General features: G+C 43.6%; 1 protein-coding gene across 1 annotated transcript in view; it reads right to left on the bottom strand.

Moving 5' to 3' along the window:
• Nucleotides 1–21734, bottom strand: part of LOC106604144 (tyrosine-protein phosphatase non-receptor type 13) — a 62740-nt gene that overhangs the window by 18565 nt on the left and 22441 nt on the right. Inside the window, 9 exon segments of the mRNA XM_045695531.1 lie at nucleotides 16957–17212; nucleotides 17321–17483; nucleotides 17615–17800; nucleotides 18593–18654; nucleotides 18657–18705; nucleotides 19312–19450; nucleotides 19576–19711; nucleotides 19817–19991; nucleotides 20197–20268. Coding sequence (XP_045551487.1) covers nucleotides 16957–17212; nucleotides 17321–17483; nucleotides 17615–17800; nucleotides 18593–18654; nucleotides 18657–18705; nucleotides 19312–19450; nucleotides 19576–19711; nucleotides 19817–19991; nucleotides 20197–20268 — 1238 coding nt within the window.

The following is a 21734-nucleotide window of genomic DNA, read 5'->3' as shown; positions in this document are numbered from 1 at the left end:
ATGGTCTGAAAGTCTTTATGTGCATTTTGGCAAATGCCAAGAGGTTTGTCGTGCCTTTTACTGAGGAGTGGCTTCCATCTGGCCACTCTACCATAAAGGTCTGATTGGTGGAGTGCTGTAGAGATGCATTCCTTCTGGAAGTTTTTCCCATCTCCACAGAGGAACTCTGGAGCTCTGTCAGAGTGACAATTGGGATCTTGTTCACCTCCCTGACCAAGGCCCTTCTCCCCTGATTGCTCAGTTTGGCCTTTAGTTTTTCTGTGTCTTTTTATTTACAGCTTGAAGCGACACAACCGAGGGGGATGAGAATGGGCCAGCCAAGAAAATAAAATACCTTTCAAAGTGGAAAGGAGCAGTTCGGAAGAGGAGGAGGATGGAGGGTAAATCCAGTTCTGTCTAGAAGGGACACAGCTTTTGTCAAAAATGTATTTTTTGTAGCAGGTTAGGACATGTAGCGTAGCAGTTTAGGAGGAGTAGGTTAGGGTTAGGAAAAGGGTTAGGGTTAGCTAAAATGCTAAACAAAAATCTACTTTTGACGTCATTTTAATTTCATGGTGAAACGTCTCATTTGCAAACTAGCAACATGATTGATAGTGAAATTTCAGTATTGATTGTTGTTTGACTTACAGTACCTGTTAATTCTGAGTGAAAAATGTAACATCACACTTGTTGTAAATATTTTTAGTATGCATTAACCATCACATGTACTTGACATGGTATTGTGAAATACATTTTCATTAATGCTATTGAAATTGTAAAATTATTCCAATGTCTCGAGTACCATATACTGTACCTTTTTATGAAATTGCACATTGATAGAGAACAAGTCAACGTTGAATGACCGTAATTGAAACAGTACAGCCTACGGACTTTGTTTGATGTCAGTCTTCATTGGAGACTACCTATGCTGGAGGACATCTGCAAGATGGTGTTGGCAGGCTTTAATAATAAATTAAATGTCAAATCAGCTGTTGTCCTTTTTGTTTGCTGTCACAGTTTACCATAAGGTATAAACAATTACCATACTAAATTTGTAATAATACTTTTTTTACTCTTACTTGAGTAGTTTCTTAAGAAGACACATTGTACTTGAGTAAATTACAATCTAAGTCAATGTTTCCCAAAATGTTTTGGTTACTATACCACCAACTATGTGGTCCCCGAAAATTGCGTACTACGTTACAAATGTGCAGATTTGTGCTCTCTGTCATTTTCTATTTCGGTCTACTGTGTGTGCATCTTACTAGCTGCCACTCAAATTGCAAGGGGATGAAGGTCATTAACTGAACATCGAATTGCTAGGGGGGATGGCCCATGTGGGGGTAAATATAGACCACATGGAAAATTAAATTAAACTGATTTTATATATGAATAAAGACTTGCTAATGTGCCAAAATTCACCATTTTGTAATGTCCCTCTGCTCATTTCAAGCCAATCAGATACATTTTTGTACATTTGAATGTTGCAGTAACAGGACCTAGGCCTATAGCGTTTGAGCGAGCGCGAGATTAAGATAGCAAGCCTTGATTCCAATGACTCGACTGCCCACCGCATGGAGAGAAAGAGAGCTGCTCATTTTTAGCCAATCACAAGGCTCATTTGAATTTCCTGATGCATCACGAAAATTATCCGCAACCATCATTGTAAAGCCCTAGTTATTTTGTTGCTTTGACATTACTTAGTAATTTCTGAAGATTATTTATTTAATGTGATTAGTGATTCATTTTAAAGTAACTGAAAATCTCACTTTTAAAAGTTAATATTCCATTAACTCATACCCAAATAATGTTGTTGACTCGTCCTATATTCAAATTTGGACAAAGCATAAATTGGAGAAAAAAAACACTTCAGAAACCCTACCTCAAACTTGTATCTCAAACAGACCGTTTAAAAAATGTGACTCGTTTCAGGAAACTAGGTGAAGTCACACGTCACTACTTCACAGGAGAGGCATTTGAACATTTATTTTGATCAAAAATGCATTTTTTTTGGCCAGAAATGCCTTCTGGAACATGTGAACTTCCATGTGCTTTAATAACAAACCTGTATGCCATCCGTAGCCATCGAGAACTACAAAAGGATTTCTACTTTTCTCAACAACATTGATGCCCTGAATTTAGCAGGTGCTATCGACAGATCAGTTGGTAGCTACAAACAACACAGAGTTAAAGGATTCCAGTCTGATGTGAAGCATTCATCCATGTATACTGGTAAGAGTCTAGCTACATTTTCAGATATTATAGATTTCATTGCAAGTTAAAGCATACTGTTAGCTACAGTAGCTAGAGAGCGTTAGCTTGCTGGCTCGCTAGCTAACATTACGTGTATGATCAATGTAGTAATATTATTAGAATCAGAAAGTCAATTGCATTGCTAGTCATAGCCTAATGTTAGTTAGTGACCCTTAGGCCTACTCATGCTGCTATGCATATGAAATCAACTCAAACTTTATTTGTCACCAGCGCCGAATACAATGTGTAGACCTTACCGTTAATTACTTACTTATAAGCCCTTAACCAACTGTGCAGTTCAAGAAAGAGTTAAGAAAATATTTACCAAATAAACTAAAGTAATAACAATAAAATAACAATAACGAGGCTATATACAGGAGGTACTGGTACCGAGTCAATGTGCGGGGGTACAGGTTAGTCGAAGTAATTTGTACATGTAGGTAGGGGTGAAGTAACTATGCATAGATAATAAACAGCGAGTAGCAGTAGTGTAAAAAACTAATGGTGGTGGGGGGGTGTCAATGTAAATAATCCGGTGGCCATTTCATTAATTGTTCAGCAGTCTTATGGCTTGCGGGTAGAAGTTGTGTCCTGTCGACAACATCCAGTGAAATTGGAAGGCGCGCAATTCAAATAAATAATCGTAATATTAAACATTTATGAACATACAAGTGTCTTATGGATTGGGGACAGTATTTCGACGTCTGGATGAGAAGCGTGCCCAAAGTAAACTGCCTGTTACTCAGGCCCAGAAGCTAGGATATGCACATTGGTAGATTTGGATAGAAAACACTAAAGTTTCCAAAACTGTTAAAATAATGTCTGTGAGTATAACAGAACTAATATGGCAGGCAAAAACCTGAGGAAAATCCATCCAGGAAGTGGGATTTGTTTGGTGTGGGTATTTTCAATTGAATGCCTCTAGAGTATCTAATGGCTTCCACTAGATGTCAACAGTCTTTAGACATTGTTTCAGGTTTGTTTTCTGAAAAATGAAGACGAATGAGACCTTTCTGTCAGTGGACTGTAGAATCATGCAGTGCTGGTTTGCGCGGGTGACCAAGTGCGCACCCTTCATTGTTTGACATGTTTCGACGAACTTTACCGGTACTATTAGGATGTATTGGTCTGCATGTTTTGACAGCCTTTGAGCCAGTGGATTACTGAACAAAACGCGCCAACAAAACAGAGTTTTTGGGGTAAAAAGAGGGACTTTATTGAGCAAAACAAACATTTATTGTGTAGCTGGGACTCTTGTGACTGCAACCATATGAAGATCTTCAAAGGTAAGTGATTAATTGTTTCGCTATTTCTGACTTTTGTAATTCCTTTAATTGGTTGTAAAATGTTTGCATGCTTTTGTAATTGGGGCGCTGTCCTCAGATAATCACATGGTATGCTTACGCCGTAAAGCCTTTTTGAAATCTGACAAAGCAGCTGGATTAACAAGAAGTTAATATTTAAGCCGATGTATAACACTTGTATTTTTTATGAATGTTTATTATGACCATTTCTATATTTTAAATTTGGCGCTCTGCAATTTCACCGGATGTTGTCGAGGTGGGTCGCTAGCGGAACGCCTGCGCCAGAAAGGTTAAAAGCTTAAATTCTTGTTAATCTAACTGCATTGTCTGATTTACAATAGGCTTTACAGCGAAAGCATACCATGCGATTGTTTTAGGACGGCGCACCACATCAACATATTTTTCAACAGGCACAGGCTTCATAAAATCACAAATAGCGATTAAATAATCACTTACTTTTTGAAAATCTTCCTCTATTTGCAATCCCAAGGGTCCCAGCTACAACATGCATGGCTGTTTTGTTAGATAAAATCCTTCTTTATATCCCAAAAAGTCAGTTTAGTTGGCGCCATCGATTTCAGTAATAAACTCGTTCAACGTGCAGACAAAGGAATCCAAAAAGCTACCGCTAAACTTTGTTAAAACAAGTCAAACTATGTTTCTATTTAATCCTCAGGTACCCTAAAATGTAAATAAACTATAATATTTCATATGGAAAGAAGTATGTTCAATGGAAAAGTAAAATTAGCAAGTGCGAGCCCTCTTCGTCGTGCGCCCACTAGACTGATTTCCAACTGTGACTCCCGGTACCAAAACTCAAAATTCTTCCTCGTTTTGGAAGAAACAAGCCTGAAACCTTGAACAAAGATGGTTGACATGTTGTGGAAGACATAGGAATTGCAATCTGGGAGCTGGTATTGCATAGGACCCATAGCTTTCCATTGAAAGAGCATGGGATCAAAAAAAATATGAATTTCCGGTTGGTTTTTCTTTGTCTACCATATCAATTGTGTTATAGTCTCATACATTATTTTAACATTTTTCCAAACTTCAAAGTGTTGTCTATCCAATGATACCAACTATATGCATATCCTGGCTTCTGGGCCTGAGTAACAGGTAGTTTTCTTTGGGCACGTCAGTCAGGTGGAAATTCAGAAAAAAGGACCCTAGCCCTAAGATTAAAATTAATTAAAGAGCTAACCAACTAGGTTCAAAGTTAGCTAGCTATATATAGGGTGTCCAATCAAAAACGCATGTCTATGTGAACATGTAGTTGCCTCCCCCGATATTTTAGTTATTATAATTTTTATGAACTTCCAAATATTTCTAAAAACCTGTTTTTGCTTTGTCATTATGGAGTATTGTGTGTAGACTGATGATGGCAATAAACAATTTAATCAATTTTAGAATAAGGCTGTAACGTAACAAAATGTGGAAAAAGTCAAGGGGTCTGAATACATTCCAAGTGCACTGTAGCTAGTGAAATTAATTAATCCCTAAATTTTTCACTTCTGTGTTGAGCAGAGCATCATTCTGTCCTATCCAACAGGCACCAGATGTGAGAACTAATATTGTAGTTGCCTATATGCCATTTTCTCTTAGGCCACCCATATACATTTTAGTAATTTAGCAGACACACTTAAACAGAGCAACTTACAGTAGTGAGTGCATACATTTCCCCCGTGGTAATCGAACCCACAACCCTGGCATTTCAAGCGACATGCTCTACCAACTGAGCCATACAGGACCCATCCCAGCCCCCCTCTGCTCTGCATGGCCACAGAAGTGAAACCATGGCCAGACAGACACCTTCCTCTCCACGGAGAACACTTGAGTATGTCATTGTATCTTATTGTCAAGTTCATATATTTTAGGTTATACGTTGATCCATGACAGACAGACAATGCGACTATTCACTAACTCCACATTTGTGTCTGTGTTTCAGGAGTCAACAGACAACAACAATTCAGCCTCACGAGTTTGTCTAGAAAAATGCAGTGTAGACATTCATTTGAGTAGCTTATTGTGAAGGTAGGGCTATGGCACTGTAAATAACATCATAGCTCACACATGCCCAGGAACAGAGAGGATTCTCTCTTTCTCAAAAAAATCTCTACAGGTGAAGTAGAATAGAGTCAGGACTACCACAAGGCTGGACAGTCATGGCGGGCTAGTCATGGCTGGGTAGGCTCCTGACAGCACTGTCTTGACTGTATACAGTACAGAGAGAGAGTCCCTTCCTGATTCTCAGTTCTCTGGGATAAACTAAAGGGTAAACTAATGTAATCTTTCTAAAATTATCCGCCCCAGTTGTTGCAACCACTATTAGTAGCCTGTTCAACCTCTCTTTCATATCGTCTGAAATCCCCAAAGATTGGAAAGCTGTCGCAGTCATCCCCCTCTTCAAAGCGGGAGACACTCTAGACCCAAACTGTTACAGACGTATATCTATCCAACCCTGCCTTTCTAAGGTCTTCGAAAGCCAAGTTAACAAACAGATCACCGACCATTTCCAATCCCGCCGTACCATCTCTGCTATGCAATCTGGTTTCCGAGCTGGTCATGGGTGCACCTCAGCCACGCTCAAGGTCCTAAACAATATCATAACCGCCATCGATAAGAGACAATACTGTGCAACCATATTCATCGACCTGGCCAAGGCTTTCGACTCTTTCAATCACCACATTCTTATCGGTAGACTCAACAGCCTTGGTTTCTCAAATGACTGCCTCGCCTGGTTCACCAACTACTTCTCAGGCAGAGTTCAGTGTGTCAAATCGGAGGGCCTGTTGTCTGGACCTCTGGCAGTCTCTACTGGGGTGCCACAGGGTTCTATTCTCAGGCCGACTCTTTTCTCTGTATACATCAATGATGTTGTTCTTGCTGCTTGTGATTCTCTGATCCACCTCTACGCAGACGATACCATTCTGTATACTTCTGGCCCTTCTTGGACACTATGTTAACTAACCTCCAGATGAGCTTCAATGCCATACAACTCTCCTTCCTTGGCCTCCAACTGCTCTTAAATGCAAGTAAAACTAAATATATGCTCTTCAATCGATCACTGCTCGCACCTGCCCGCCGGTCTAGCATCACTACTTTGGACGGTTCTGACTTAGAACACGTGGACAACTACAAATACCTAGGTGTCTGGTTAGACTGTAAACTCTCCTTCCAGACTCACATTAAGCATCTCCAATCCAAAATTAAATCTAGAATTGGCTTCCTATTTCGCAGCAAAGCATCCCTCACTCATGCTGCCAAACATACCCTCATAAAACTGACTATGCTACCGATCCTTGACTTCGGCGATATCATTTACAAAATAGCCTCCAACACTCTACTCAGCAAATTGGATGCAGTCTATCACAGTACCATCCGTTTTGTCACCAAAGCCCAATATACTACCCACCACTGCGACCTGTATGCTCACGTTGGCTGGCTCTCACAACATATCCGTCGCCAAACCCACTGGCTCCAGGTCATCTATAAGTCTTTTCTAGGTAAAGCCCCGCCTTATCTCAGCTCACTGGTCACAATAGCAACACCCACCCGTAGCACGCGCTCCAGCAGGTATATCACACTGGTCACCCCCAAAGCAAATTCCTCCTTTGGTCGTCTTTCTTCCAATTCTCTGCTGCCAATGACTGGAATGAATTGCAAACATCTCTGAAGCTGGAGTCTTAAATCTCCCTCTCTAACTTTAAGCATCAGCTGTCAGAGTAGCTTACCGATCAATGTACCTGTACACAGCCAATCTGTAAATAGCACACCCGACTACCTCATCCCCATATTATTACTTACCCTTTTGCTCTTTTGCACCCCAGTATCTCTATTAATGCTAAATTGTAATTATTTTCGCCTCTAGGGCCTATTTATTGCCTACGTCCCTAGTCTTCTACATTGCACACACTGTACATAGATTTTTCAATTTTTCTTTTCTTTTGTGTTATTGACTGTACCTTTGTTTATGTGCAACTCTGTGTTGTTGTTTTTGTGGCACTGCTTTGCTTTATCTTGGCCAGGTTGCAGTTGTAAATGAGAACTTGTTCTCAACTGGCCTACCTGGTTAAATAAAGGTGAAATAAAAATAATAAAATATCAAATTAAATCTAAGTTTATTTGTCACATGCACAGGATACAGATGGTGCAAACGGTACAGTGAAATGGTTATTTGCACAGTAGCAATATCAAAAACAGAAGTGTCCAGATTGAAATATTTTATAGATGTTAATGACGCGTACGCGACACACTTGACTAAATTGATGCATCATGTGAAGGAAATACTTTAAGGAGCATTTTGGTCCTAGACTTGGAGCTCCGGTAACGCTTGCCATGTGGTAGCAGAGAAAACAGTCTATGACCTGGGTAACTGGAGTCTTTGACAATTTTTTGGGCTTCCCTCTGATATCGCCTAGTATATAGGCCCTGGATTGCAGGAAGCTTGGCCTCAGTGATGTACTGGGCCGTACTCATTACCCTCTGTAGTGCCTTAAGGTCAGATGCCGAGCAGTTACCGTACCAGATGGTGATGCAACCAGTCAAGATGCTCTCGATGGGGCAGCTGTAGAACTTATTGAAGATCTGGGGACCCATGCCAAATATTTTCAGCCTCCTGAGGGAGAAAAGGTGCTGACGTGCCCTCTTCACCACTGTCTTGGTGTGTTTGGACCATGAAAGTTTGTTGGTGATGTGGACACCAAGGAACATGAAACTCTCCACTACAGCCCGGTCGACGTTAACCTGTTGGGTCTAGGGGGCAGCATTTGCACGTCTGGATAAAAAAAATGTACCCGATTTAATCTGGTTACTAATCCTACCCAGTAACTAGAATATGCATATACTTATTATATATGGATAGAAAACACTCTAAAGTTTCCAAAACTGTTTGAATGGTGTCTGTGAGTATAACAGAACTCATTTGGCAGGCAAAACCCTGAGACATTTTCTGACAGGAAGTGGATACCTGATGTGTTGTATTGACTTTAAACCTATCCCATTGAAAAACACAGGGGTTTAGGAATATTTTGGCACTTCCTATTGCTTCCACTAGATGTCACCAGCCTTTACAAAGTGTTTTGAGTCTTCTGGAGGGAGATCTGACCGAACAAGAGCCATGGAACGGTGATGTCCCATTAGACACCTGGCCGCTTACTTCATGTTGGGTACCCTCGTTCCAATACGTTATAAAAGACTATGCATTCGTCCACCTTGAATATTATTCATGTTCTGGTTAAAAGGCCCTAATGATTTATGCTATACAACGTTTGACATGTTTGAACGAACGGAAATATATTTTTTCCCCTCGTTCATGACGAGAAGTCCGGCTGGCTTACATCATGTGCTAACGAGACGGAGATTTTTGGACATAAATGATGAGCTTTTTTGAACAAAACTACATTCGTTATGGACCTGTGATACCTGGAAGTGACATCTGATGAAGAGAATCAAAGGTAATGGATTATTTACATAGTATTTTCGATTTTAGATCGCCCCAACATGACGTCTAGTCTGTATCGCAACGTCGATTTTTCTGGGCACAGTGCTCAGATTATTGCAAAGTGTGATTTCCCAGTAAGGTTATTTTTAAATCTGGCAAGTTGATTGCGTTCAAAAGATGTAAATCTATAATTCTTTAAATGACAATATAATATTTTACCAATGTTTTCTAATTTTAATTATTTAATTTGTGACGCTGACTTGACTGCCGGTTATTGGAGGGAAACGATTTCCTCAACATCAATGCCATAGTAAAACGCTGTTTTTGGATATAAATATCAACTTGATAGAACTAAAAATGCATGCATTGTCTAACATAATGTCCTAGGAGTGTCATCTGATGGAGATTGTAAAAGGTTAGTGTATCATTTTAGCTGGTTTTATGGTTTTGGTGACCCTGTCTTTGACTTGACAAAACATTACACACAACTCTTGTAAATGTACTGTCCTAACATACTCTAAATTTATGCTTTCGCCGTAAAACCTTTTTGAAATCGTAAAACGTGGTTAGATTAAGGAGATGTTTATCTTTCAAATGGTGTAACATAGTTGTATTTTTGAAAAATTTGAATTTTGACATTTATTTGGATTCAAATTTGCCGCTCTTGAAATGCACCTGCTGTTGATGGAGTGCACCACGGGTGGCACGCTAGCGCCCCACCTAGCCCCAAGAGGTTAATGGGGGCCTGTTCAGCACGCCTTTTCATGTAGTCCACGATCAGCTCCTTTGTCTTGCTCACATTGAGGGAGAGGTTGTTTTCCTGGCACCACACCACCAGGTCTCTGACCTGCCCCCTATAGGCTGTCTTATCGTTGTCAGTGATCAGGCCTACCACTGTCGTCAGCAAACTTAATGATGGTGTTGGAGTTGTGTTTGGCCACGCAGTGAACAGGAGGGGACTAAGCACACACCCCTGAGGGGCCCCAGTGTTGAGGATCAGCGTAACGGACGTGTTGTTGCCTACCCTTACCACCTGGGGGCAGCCCGTCAGGAAGTCCAGAACCCAGTTGAAGAGGGAGGTGTTTAGTCTCAGGGTCCTTAGCTTAGTGATGACCTTTGACGGCACTATGGTGTTGAACGCTGAGCGGTAGTCAATGAATAGCATTCTCACATAGGTGTTCCTTCTGTCTGGGTGGGAAAGGGCAGTGTGGAGTGCAATAGAGATTGCATCATCTGTGGATCTGTTGGGGCGGTATGCAAATTGGAGTGGGTCTAGGGTTGGATGCTGTTGATGTGAGCCATGACCAGCCTTTCAAAGCACTTCATGGCTACCGATGTGAGTGCTACGGGGCGGTAATCATTTAGGAAGGTTACCTTTGCTTCCTTGGGCATGGGGACTATGGTGGTCTGCTTGAAACATGTAGGTATTACAGACTTGGTCAGGGAGAGGTTGAAAATGTCAGTGAAGACACTTGCCAGTTCGTCTGCGCGTGCTTTGAGTACACGTCCTGGTAATTCATCTGGCCCCGCGGCTTTGTGAATGTTGACGTGTTGAAAGGTCTTGCTCACATCGGCTACCGAGAGCATTATCACACAGTCATCCAGAAAAGCTGGTGCTCTCATGCATGCTTCAGTGTTGCTTGCCTCGAAGTGAGCATAAAAGACATTTAGCTCATCTGGTAGGCTCGCGTCACTGGGCAGCTCACGGCTGGGTTTCCCTTTGTAGTCCGTAATAGTTTTCAAGCCCTACCACATCCGACGAGCATCAGAGCCGGTGTAGTAGGATTCAATATTAATCCTGTATTGACACTTTGCTTGTTAGATGGTTTGTCTGAGGGCATAGCGGGATTTCTTATAAGCATCCAGATTAGTGTCCCGTCCTTGAAAGCGGCAAATCTTGAGTAAATGAAGGATACAAAACGTATTGAAAGCAGGTGCTTCCTGAGTTAATTATGCCTTTAGCTCAATGTGGATGTTGCCTGTAATCCATGGCTTCTGGTTGGGATATGTACGTTCGGTCACTTTGGGGACGACGTCGTTGATGCACTTATTGATGAAGCCGATGACTGAGGTGGTATACTCCTCAATGCCATTTGATGAATCCCGGAACATATTCCAGCCTGTGCTAGCAAAACAGTCCTGTAGCATAGCATCCGCCTCATCTGACCACTTCCGTATTGAGAGAGAGTACTTCCTGCTTTAGTTTTTAATTGTAAGCAGGAATCAGGAGGATAGAATTATGGTCAGATTTGCCAAATGGAGGGTGAGGGAGAGCTTTGTATGCATCTGTGTGTGTGGAGTAAAGGTGGTCTATAGTTTTTTTCCCCTCTGGTTGCACATATGACATGCTGGTAGAAATGAGGTAAAACTGATTTAAGTTTGCCTGCATTAAAGTCCCCGGCCACTAGAAGCGCCGCTTCTGGATGAGCATTTGGCCTTATACAGCTGGTTGAGTGCGGTCTTGGTGCCAGCATCAGTTTGTGGTGGTAAATAGACGGCTACGAATAATATAGATGAGAACTCTTGGTAGATAGTGTGGTCTACAGCTTATCATAAGGTACTCTACCTTAGGTGAGCAATACCTCGAGACTTCTTTAATATTAGACATTGCGCACCAGCTGTTATTGTCAAGTAGACACATACCTCCGCCCCTCGTCTTAGCAGACGTATCTTCTCTGTCCTGCCGGTGCATGGAAAATCCCGCCAGCTCTATATTATTCATGTCGTCGGTCCGCCATGGCTCGTTGAAACATAAGATATTACAGTTTTTAATGTCCCGTTGGTAATATAATCTTGATCGTAGGTCATCCATTCTATTTCCAATAATTGTACGTTGGCCAATAGAACGGATGGCATTGGGAGTTTCCTCACTCGCCTATGAATTCTCAGAAGACAGACCCTTTTCCTCCATCTTTTCTTCACACAAATGACTGGGATTTGGGCCCGTTGGTGAGAAAGCAGTATATCCTTTGCATCGGACTCGTTCCAGTTCGAGGTGGTTAATCGCTGTTCTGATGTCCAGAAGTTATTTTTGGTCATAAGAGACGGTAGCAGCAACATTATGTACAAAATAAGTAAAAAAATAAGTTACAAACAACGTGAAAAACTAACAAAATAGCATAGTTGGTTAAGAGCACGTAAAACATCAGCCATCAGCCAACATCAGATGGCGGATGTTTTACGTTTTACCAGAAACAACAATGTATCCCATCTGTGTTGACATTTCATCTATCCAGGTCTTCATCCACTTTTGACATCACTAGCTAGCTATCCAGCTAATGTTAGCTCGGTGACGGATATTAGGTTATTGTCACGATTCCCACCGACGGTGGCGCCCCCTCCTGCTCGGGTGGCGCTCGGCGGTCGTCGTCACCGGCCTATTAGCTACCACTGATTCCCTTTTTTGGTTTTCCCTTTTTTTGGTTTTGTGCACCTTTGTTCGTCCCGCCTAGCCTAGAGAGGTTAAGGCCGTGCGTAATTGGCCGACTCCAACCACAGTGAAGGAAGTGCAGCGGTTCTTAGGCTTTGCCAATTACTACCGGAGGTTTATCTGGGGTTTTGGCCAGGTAGCGGCTCCCATTACCTCACTGCTGAAGGGGGGGCCGGTGCGTTTGCGATGGTCGACGGAGGCGGACAGAGCCTTCAAGAAGTTGAAGACGCTGTTCACCGACGCACCCGTGTTGGCGCACCCAGACCCGTCTCTAGCATTCATAGTGGAGGTGGACGCATCCGAGGCTGGGGTGGGTGCCGTGCTATCACAGTGCTCGGGTACGCCATTGAAACTCCGCCCCTGCGCTTTCTTTTCGAAGAAGCTCAGTTTGGCGGAGCGTAACTATGATGTGGGGGACAGGGAGTTGCTAGCGGTGGTAAAAGCCTTGAGGGTGTGGCGGCACTGGCTTGAGAGGGCTAAGCACCCCTTTCTCATCTGGACCGACCACCGAAACCTGGAGTACATCCGGGCAGCGAGGAGACTGAATCCACGTCAGGCAAGGTGGGCCATGTTCTTCGCCGATTTAAGTTCACTATCTCCTATAGACCGGGTTCCCTGAACACTAGTGCTGACGCGCTGTCCCGTCTCTATGACACGGAGGACCGGCCCATCGATCCAACTCCCATCATTCCAGCGTCTAGGCTGGTGGCACCGGTGGTATGGGAGGTGGACGCGGACATCGAGCGGGCATTAGTGTTGGAACCTGCGCCTGCGCAGGTTCCCGTGGGTCGCATGTATATGCCGCTCGGTGTTCGTGATCGATTGATTCGATGGGCGCACACAGTACCTACTGCGGGTCATCCTGGTGTGGCGAGGACAGTGCGGAGTCTCAGGGGGAAGTACTGGTGGCCCACCTTGGCTAAGGACGTGAGGTCCTATGTCTCTTCCTGTTCGGTGTGCGCTCAGAGTAAGGCTCCTAGGCATCTACCGAGAGGGAAGTTACAGCCCCTCCCCGTTCCACAACGGCCATGGTCGCACCTGTCTATAGATTTCTTGACAGATCTTCCCCCCTCTCAGGGGAACACTGCGATTCTGGTGGTTGTGGATCGGTTCTCTAAGTCCTGCCGTCTCCTCCCGTTGCCCGGTCTCCCTACGGCCCTGCAGACTGCGGAGGCCCTATTTACCCACGTCTTCCGGCACTACGGGGTGCCGGAGGACATTGTCTCTGATCGAGGTTCCCAGTTCACATCCAGGGTCTGGAAAGCGTTTATGGAGCGGCTGGGGGTCTCGGTCAGTTTGACCTCCGGTTATCACCCCGAGAGCAATGGGCAGGCGGAGAGGGTGAACCAGGAAGTGGGCAGGTTTCTGAGGTCGTATTGCCAGGACCGGCCAGGGGAGTGGGCGAGGTACATTCCTTGGGCTGAGTTAGCTCAGAACTCACTTCGCCACTCCTCTACGAACATGTCACCCTTTCAGTGTGTTTTGGGTTACCAGCCGGTCCTGGCACCATGGCACCGGAGCCAGACCGATGCTCCTGCGGTGGAGGACTGGGTACAGCACTCCAAGGAGACCTGGAGAGCCGTCCAGGACTCCCCGAAGGAGGCCAGTGGACGGCAGAAGAGGAGTGCTGAGCGCCACCGCAGTGAGGCACCCGTGTTCTTACCGGGAGACAGGGTCTGGCTCTCGACCCGGAACCTGCCCCTCCGCGTGCCCTGCCGGAAGCTGGGGCCGCAGTGTGTGGGGCCCTTTAAAGTCCTGAGGAGGATAAACGAGTTGTGTTATCGGTTACAACTCCCTTCCTATTACCGTATTAACCCCTCGTTTCATGTGTCTCTCCTCAGGCCGGTGGTAGCTGGTCCCCTGCAGGAAGGTGAGGTGCCGGAGGTCCCTCCACCCCCTCTGGACATCGGGGGGTCCCCGGCGTACAGCATACGGGCCATTCTGGACTCGAGACGCCGGGCGAGGGGCCTGCAGTACCTCGTGGACTGGGAGGGGTACGGCCCGGAGGAGAGGTGCTGGGTGCCGGCGGAGGATGTCTTGGACCCATCCATGTTGAAGGATTTCCATCGCCTCCGTCCGGATCGCCCTGCGCCTCGCCCTCCGGGTCGTCCTCGAGGCCGGTGTCGGCACGCTGCGGGAGCCGCGCGTCAGGATGGGGGTACTGTCACGATTCCCACCGACGGTGGCGCCCCCTCCTGCTCGGGTGGCGCTCAGCGGTCATCGTCACCGGCCTATTAGCTACCACTGATTCCCTTTTTTGGTTTTCCCTTTTTTTGGGTTTTGTGCACCTGTGTTTAGTTTGGGTAATTAGCGGGGCTATTTAATTTAGCTGGTCCGCTTCCATGTTGTGCGAGATTATTTCGTTACTGACGGCTCATGTTCGTGTCGGCGCTGTTTTACGCCGTGTGTGTTTTCTCCCCTGTGTTTGGGAATATTTGTTTTGTGTGTGAGTGTACATTAAATACGCCACTACCCTGTGCTCACTGCTTCCTGTGCCTCATTCCTTCACCACGACTACCAAGCCATTACAGTTATTCAATTATTGCATCTGAGCTCCTAGTGTGTGCGGCTCTCCTTTAATTTTTCAAGTGTTCTACTCCACTAGCCAGCACCTCGCCTAAATAGGTGTGTGTTTCTTTCACCTCTAGCTAGGTGACCTTAGTCATATGCTATCTCCTGATAAGTCACTCGCATAATGTGTGCCTTGCCAAGCTGCTTACTATAGCCAAGTGAACATCAGTAGCTCATCAGAATAACATTACCTTTTTTCTTACTCACTGTTTCACCATCAGCCCATTCAACAGCTCCAGATCGTGCATTACAGACAGACATAAACCGTAGCACCAGGTTGTAAACAGGAAGTAATGAGTTCGCACATGTACATGTTTTGTAGGTGGTTCCAAATTAACTAAAGCGTGATAATGCCGTCCCTCGCAAGACATATAGTCAGACATAAATGTACATCATTTTGTCATGAAACACAGCATAGACGCGAAAAGATCTGAAGTTTAAGTTCGGATATCCCTGTTCAAGCCCAAATATATCATACTTTGACTAAAACGATGACTTATTGACTTAAATCATTGTGCAACATCACGGTTAAGCGCTGGCATCGTCTTTCAGCTGAAAAAAAGTGGATTTCCGCTGGTGTGGGCGTTTAAAATTAGGTGAATTAAAATGTTTTTTTTCACCAAGTTACACTACTCAAAAGGGACTCATTTCATGGAAAAACACAGTAAATGAGGTGAGTTACCCCCGTAGAATGTAGGACGCTCTGAGCTCAAGTGAAAAGCATGTTATTGATGATGAAGTCCGTTGTGCTGTAGTGTTATGTAGTTATGTACAGGTAACTGCCAAAATAAAGGAAACACTTGAGTAAATGAAGGATACAAAGCCTATTGAATGCTTCCTGAGTTAATTAAGTAATAAACATCCCATCATGCTTAGGGTCATGTATAAAATGCCCAGATCTCAACCCAATTAAACACTTATTGGAGACTGCTTTCCAACAATAAAACACCAAAGTATGGAATTTCGCACGGAAGAATGATGTTGCATCCCTCCAATAAAAGATCCAGACAATTTTAGAATCTATGCCAAGGGGCATTGAAGCTGTTCTGGCAGCTCTGGGTAGCCCAACGCCCTATAAACAACTACAAATACCTGGGTGTCTGGTTAGTCTATCACAGTGCCATCCGTTTTGTCACCAAAGCCCCATACACTACCCACCATTGCAACCTGTACGCTCTCGTTGGTTGGCCCTCGCTTCATACTCGTCGCCAAACCCACTGGCTACAGGTTATCTACAAGTCTCTGCTAGGTGAAGCCCCGCCTTATCTCAGCTCACTGGTCACCATAGCAGCACCCACTCGTAGCGCGCGCTCCAGCAGGTATATCTCACTGGTCACCCCCAAAGCCAATTCCTCCTTTGGTCGTCTTTCCTTCCAGTTCTCTGCTGCCAATGACTGGAACGAACTGCAAAAATCTCTGAAGCTGGAGAATCATATCTCCCTCACTAGCTTTAAGCGCCAGCTGTCAGAGCAGCTCACAGATCACTGCACCTGTACATAGCCCATCTGTAAACAGCCCATCTATCTACCTACCTCATCCACATACTGTATTTATGTATTTATCTTGCTCCTTTGCACCCCAATATCTCTACTTGCACATTCATCTTCTGCACATCTACCTTTCCAGTGTTTAATTGCTATATTGTAATTACTTCACCACCATGGCGTATTTATTGCCTTAACTTACCTCATTTGCACTCACTGTATATAGACTTTTTGTTTTCTTTTGTTCTACTGTATTATTGACTGTATGTTTTGTTTATTCCATGTGTAACTCTGTGTTGTTGTATGTGTCGAATTGCTATGCTTTATCTTGGCCAGGTCGCAGTTGCAAATGAGAACTTGTTCTCAACTAGCCTACCTGGTTAAATAAAGGTGAAAATAAAATTAAAATAAAGAAACTTTATGTTGGTGTTTCCTTTATTTTGGCAGTTACCTGCATTAGTGTAGGTAGTGTTATGTAGTGTTATGTAATGTTACCTCCAGGCCTGTTCCTTCACCTCTGACAGTGGGCATGGCTCGGGTAGATCTCTGTTGATTTCCCTCAACTCACTCTGTTGCCGTAGACACGCCTCCACCTTTGCTGTGATGTCATCACACAACTTCCTTAGCGACTCGTGTTGGCTGAGGTTGGCCGGTATCTCTACACTGTTCAGGACGACCTCGGAACATGAAAGACGCTTCATATGGGAGTCACGTGTCCGACAGATAGACTGGTACTTCTCAATGTTCTCATCTGAAAGGACAACAAATAATCATAATGAATAAACAAATGTGTGTGTGTTTGTGTCTGTTTGTGCATGCGTGCCTTCCTGCCTGACTTTGTGCTCTAAGAGCCCCGTACCTTGAGCGATGCTGTAGTTGAGTTGCCTGGAGGTCATTTCACTGTGGAACTTGTGCTGCGCAGAGCAGAGACTAAGGAGGTACTGAGCAATCTTAGAATTCTCTGTCACAAAACTGTGTTTCTTACTGCTGGGACCACCACACTCTATTGTCAGCTTACGACGCTGGGGAAGGGGGGGAGAGACAACCATCAGGGTGCTTGTCTTTTAAATCAAGAGCATTGGAGCTGTTAATGTCAAACACACTTCTGAAAGCACAGTATAGAATACAACACTAGTATTCCAGTAGTACTCACATTGGCAGAGATGGTATCGGTCTCCCTCCAGAGGAATCGTCGTGTGACGGTACTGAGGTGGTTCTTCAGCTCATAGACAAGGATTCCGGTGGCACAGACTCCCAGCACCAGCTCCCCCACCACCGGCTTCTTCTCCCGGCCTACCCGATGGAACACCATCCCATACTCTGGAAGCTGCTGAGCGATCTAGAGAGTAGATAGAACAAGTGTGTTGCGAGGTTGATCTCAGTAAAGGAGGAGAACATGCTCAATTCCAAATCTTCTTGTGTAGACATGTAAAAAGGGTCCTGGGAACCAAAATAGATTAAAGAAAATTGAAAAGGCAAGCACTCAATTGATTATGATTTGCAATAATAGAAGTTTGTTTTACTGTATCTTTAAGCCCAGTTGAGATACATCAGCCGAAATAAGACGAGACAAAACTACCCAGTTTTAGAATGTTGTGTTGTAAAACTGACTGAAGACTGGGCGTTCAGATCAAACAAACGAGACGTGGAGTTGAGACCATTTCCACTTTAATGGTGCCTCTTTACAATGATGTGATTAAATTTTGAAACAAGTGGCCACTTGTTGTAGCAAGTTGTTGTAGCAAACGAGTATCATGAAATACATGCACCAGAAACAGACCACACAATGGTATTTTGCCAGAGAAGTATCAGCAAGCTAGGCTAGCTAACTAACTGCTTTGCTAACTAACTGCTTGGCTAAAACAGAACATCAGCACATTGTTCTCTGACTGGCTAAACAGATCCGTCTCGTCGCAAGACTTTAGCTAAAGATTTGACATGTTTACTCCAGCAGCAGACATGAGCCGTTCTAAAACTAGGCCGTTCAGATCAAGCAAACTTTGTTCTAAACTGCAGGAAACCGTCTTGTCTCGTCTTATGTATCTGAACTGGGGATTCATATCCAAAACTTTGATTTCTGCAAATAATAATACATTTAATACAGTGTTCAACCACTGTTCAACTTTCTTACTTTTAGGAACTCGGTTTCAGCCTCCTCAGGCAGCATCTGGGTGTTGTTAGCGTGGAACCGTGACAACTCTTAGACACATACTGCTCCGGCTGGTAGTAGTTCCTACCATACAACTGAACAGAGATAACAGGCCTGTCAATGACATATACTGCCACTAATGTAGTAGTCTTTACCATACAGATATAACAGGATTGCATTCAATAGGTACCAAACTCAATAAAACTAACTGCAACAGGGAGGGACTATCTTTACTTAATTTTTTTTCTGTTTCAAAATGTTTTGGTACTGTGTGCCATACTGAACATTACCCAGGTCTGTCAATAAGATATATTGCCATTGATGTTGTACTGGACAGATATAACAGGTCTATCAATGAGATACTACTTCCTCATAAACATACTGCTTTGGCTGGAAGAATTATTAAGAGCCATACAACCTCTCAGGATTTTATGGAGAACCTAATCCATTATGGGGTGGCAGGTAGCCTAGTGGTTAAGCGTTGGGCCAGTAACCGAAAGGTTGCTAGATCGAATCCCCGAGCTGACAAGGTACAAATCTGTTGTTCTGTCCCTGAACAAGGCAGTGTTCCTAGGCTGTCATTGTAAATAAGAATTTGTTCTTAACTGACTTGCCTAGTTAAATAAATGAAAAATGTAGATCATTAAAGAAAAACACTGAAGGAAAATTCTGTTTCTGAGACAGTGGTTCACTCAGTTTACCTCAGGCATGTAGTCCCCAAACTCTGCCTGAAGAGCAAGAGCCGCCAGGAACATGCACGTCTCCTCGTTGCAGTACAACCTGTCCTCTAGGATATCCTTCCGCAGCTGCAAGTAGTATTGGTGACGAGTCAGCCTGTGTCTGGAACACCCAATGTGTAGTTCTTTAAAGAGACAACTAATAACTGCATTTCACTAACAGTTCATGATACCAAAACTAGATACTTTTCAGTAAAATGAAAGATATAAAATAATGATCAGACTCACAATATGAAAGAGACGTCGTCAACAAAAAACTTGACCCGTAGAAAAACAAGAAACGAAGTCGACACTACTTTTTTCCGACTGTCAGGAGCAACTTTTGAGATTTTAATCTCGTGGTCCAGGAAAAAATATTCATCATCTAAAAGAAAGAAGGACATAGTATATGTAGTATGACTAAAATCAATAAATCAACTACAGTATATGTTTATGAGACACATAAGATGGGTTGTTGTCAGTTTCTTACCATCGATGAAGGCCAGTCCGAAGTAGAAGTGCTCTACCAGGTTAACGTGAGCCACCACCATGTCGAACACATCTCTCCCTCTGGACTTTTTGTCACATCTGACCAATACAGACTGACCACTGGGCAACACCACATTAACCTCTCTCTGGGACGAACAAGACCTGCCCTTCTTAGACTGGGGGGAAGAAGATGGATTAGGTGGAGGGGGAGGGAAGGGGAGAGAGAGAGAGAGAGAGAGAGACAGAGAGAGAGACAGAGAGAGAGAGAGAGAGAGAGAGAGAGAGAGGATAATCAATCTTTAGTCAACAAAAAATACACTCAAAACCCCAAAACATAAATCTTCCAGAACAATTTTAGCAAAAAAAAGTTTATGTTTTTACCACTATGGATCCGGGAAGCTCCAGATCTACATGGGGTTCGTCAGCCATCCTGATAAACTCAGGACCCAGAGCCTGAAAAGACACAACTCGATGTAAACACAGCAGTGCAGATACACAATCACATCATGCTAACATCATTACACATGGAAACAATTCATACACCACAATACACACACACACACCTTCACACACACAGGATGCATTAGTCCTGGCTATGACCGTCACCATACTCCAGCAGCACTGCAGTCTCAAGTCAAGACTGATAAACCAGAACTGGGTTGGAGGTGACAGCTACCTCGATCTAACTGGGGCAGTGACGTCACAGGCTACGCTGACCACACCCAGCTTACTGTATCTTCATTTCATCCCCATACACACTCCGCTGTGCGTACACATCTTGGTTTTCAAAGACAAATTATTTTCAATAAATGTTCATTGAGTAACATACAAATCAATCTAATTATCATATTTGCTTTAGTGTATGAGACTGGGATTATATCTTAAACTGTTAAGGAGCTGTATTCGTCAGAGGAAAAACTATGACAATAATAAGAAGTATGGAATCTATAGAATGTATGACTCAGAGTCACACATTCTGTTGCATATTATTTGTGTATTATCACCCCCAGAGCTCAGCAGATAACTCGACGGGGTCTCAGAAGAACATCAACCCAGATCACAGGGTGCCATAGATCAGGGATCATCAACTAGATTCAGCAGCGGGCTGATTTGTTCTCAGGTCAGGGGGCTGGAACATAATTGCAAATAAATTGTAGACTGCAAATTGTCCACAAAAAGCCCAAACAGATATAATATTTGGGTACCTCTTTAAATCACATTCAGCTTATAAAGGCTTCATGAAGCCTTCATAATGCCTTCATAAGCGCTGCATAAATGTGTTACAAAGCATCTATAAGCGTATGTCATGCTTTATAAAGGGTTCAAAAATATGTTATAACTGTGTGACATAATCACCAATGTCTAAAGTGACATAACACGGTATGTCGAATATGATATAAACATGTGCTTTATAAAGGGTGACATGTTGTGCTGAAGGATGGCATGCGCTCTAAAGTGATAACATCTTAGTCACATTACACCTAATCTCATTCCTAGATACTTCTGCCCAAATGTGCGGAAGGTCTGGTGGACCAACCCATCAAACTTGGACTTCATTAGTTAGGTTTAAAAATAAATATAAAAAAGATAACTTGTGGAAATGGGCAGGGTTTAACAATAATTGTGACTTTTTGACTGTGGTATGTGTTCTATCACAAATACCCTACAGTACCCTGTGGATCATGAGAGAACTTTATAAATAAGCAGAACGTTAATAACCTATTTATTGACACTTCATGTAGTGTCCTGTAATACTTAGTTTGAAGTGAGACACAGGAGATAACTGAGAGCACGGGCTGAATTCTGGAGATTGAGTGTACATAAAGATACACCAGGCAGGGGTGTTGGGACAGCGTTGGTCTGGTCCACACACAGTACTCCTTGCAGCACCTACAGCGGTAATGATCGTCATGTCTCTC

Source organism: Salmo salar, chromosome ssa01 (genome assembly GCF_905237065.1).
Source record: "Salmo salar chromosome ssa01, Ssal_v3.1, whole genome shotgun sequence".
In the NCBI taxonomy this organism is placed as follows: domain Eukaryota; kingdom Metazoa; phylum Chordata; class Actinopteri; order Salmoniformes; family Salmonidae; genus Salmo; species Salmo salar.
This window is presented reverse-complemented; position numbering and strand designations above follow the sequence as displayed.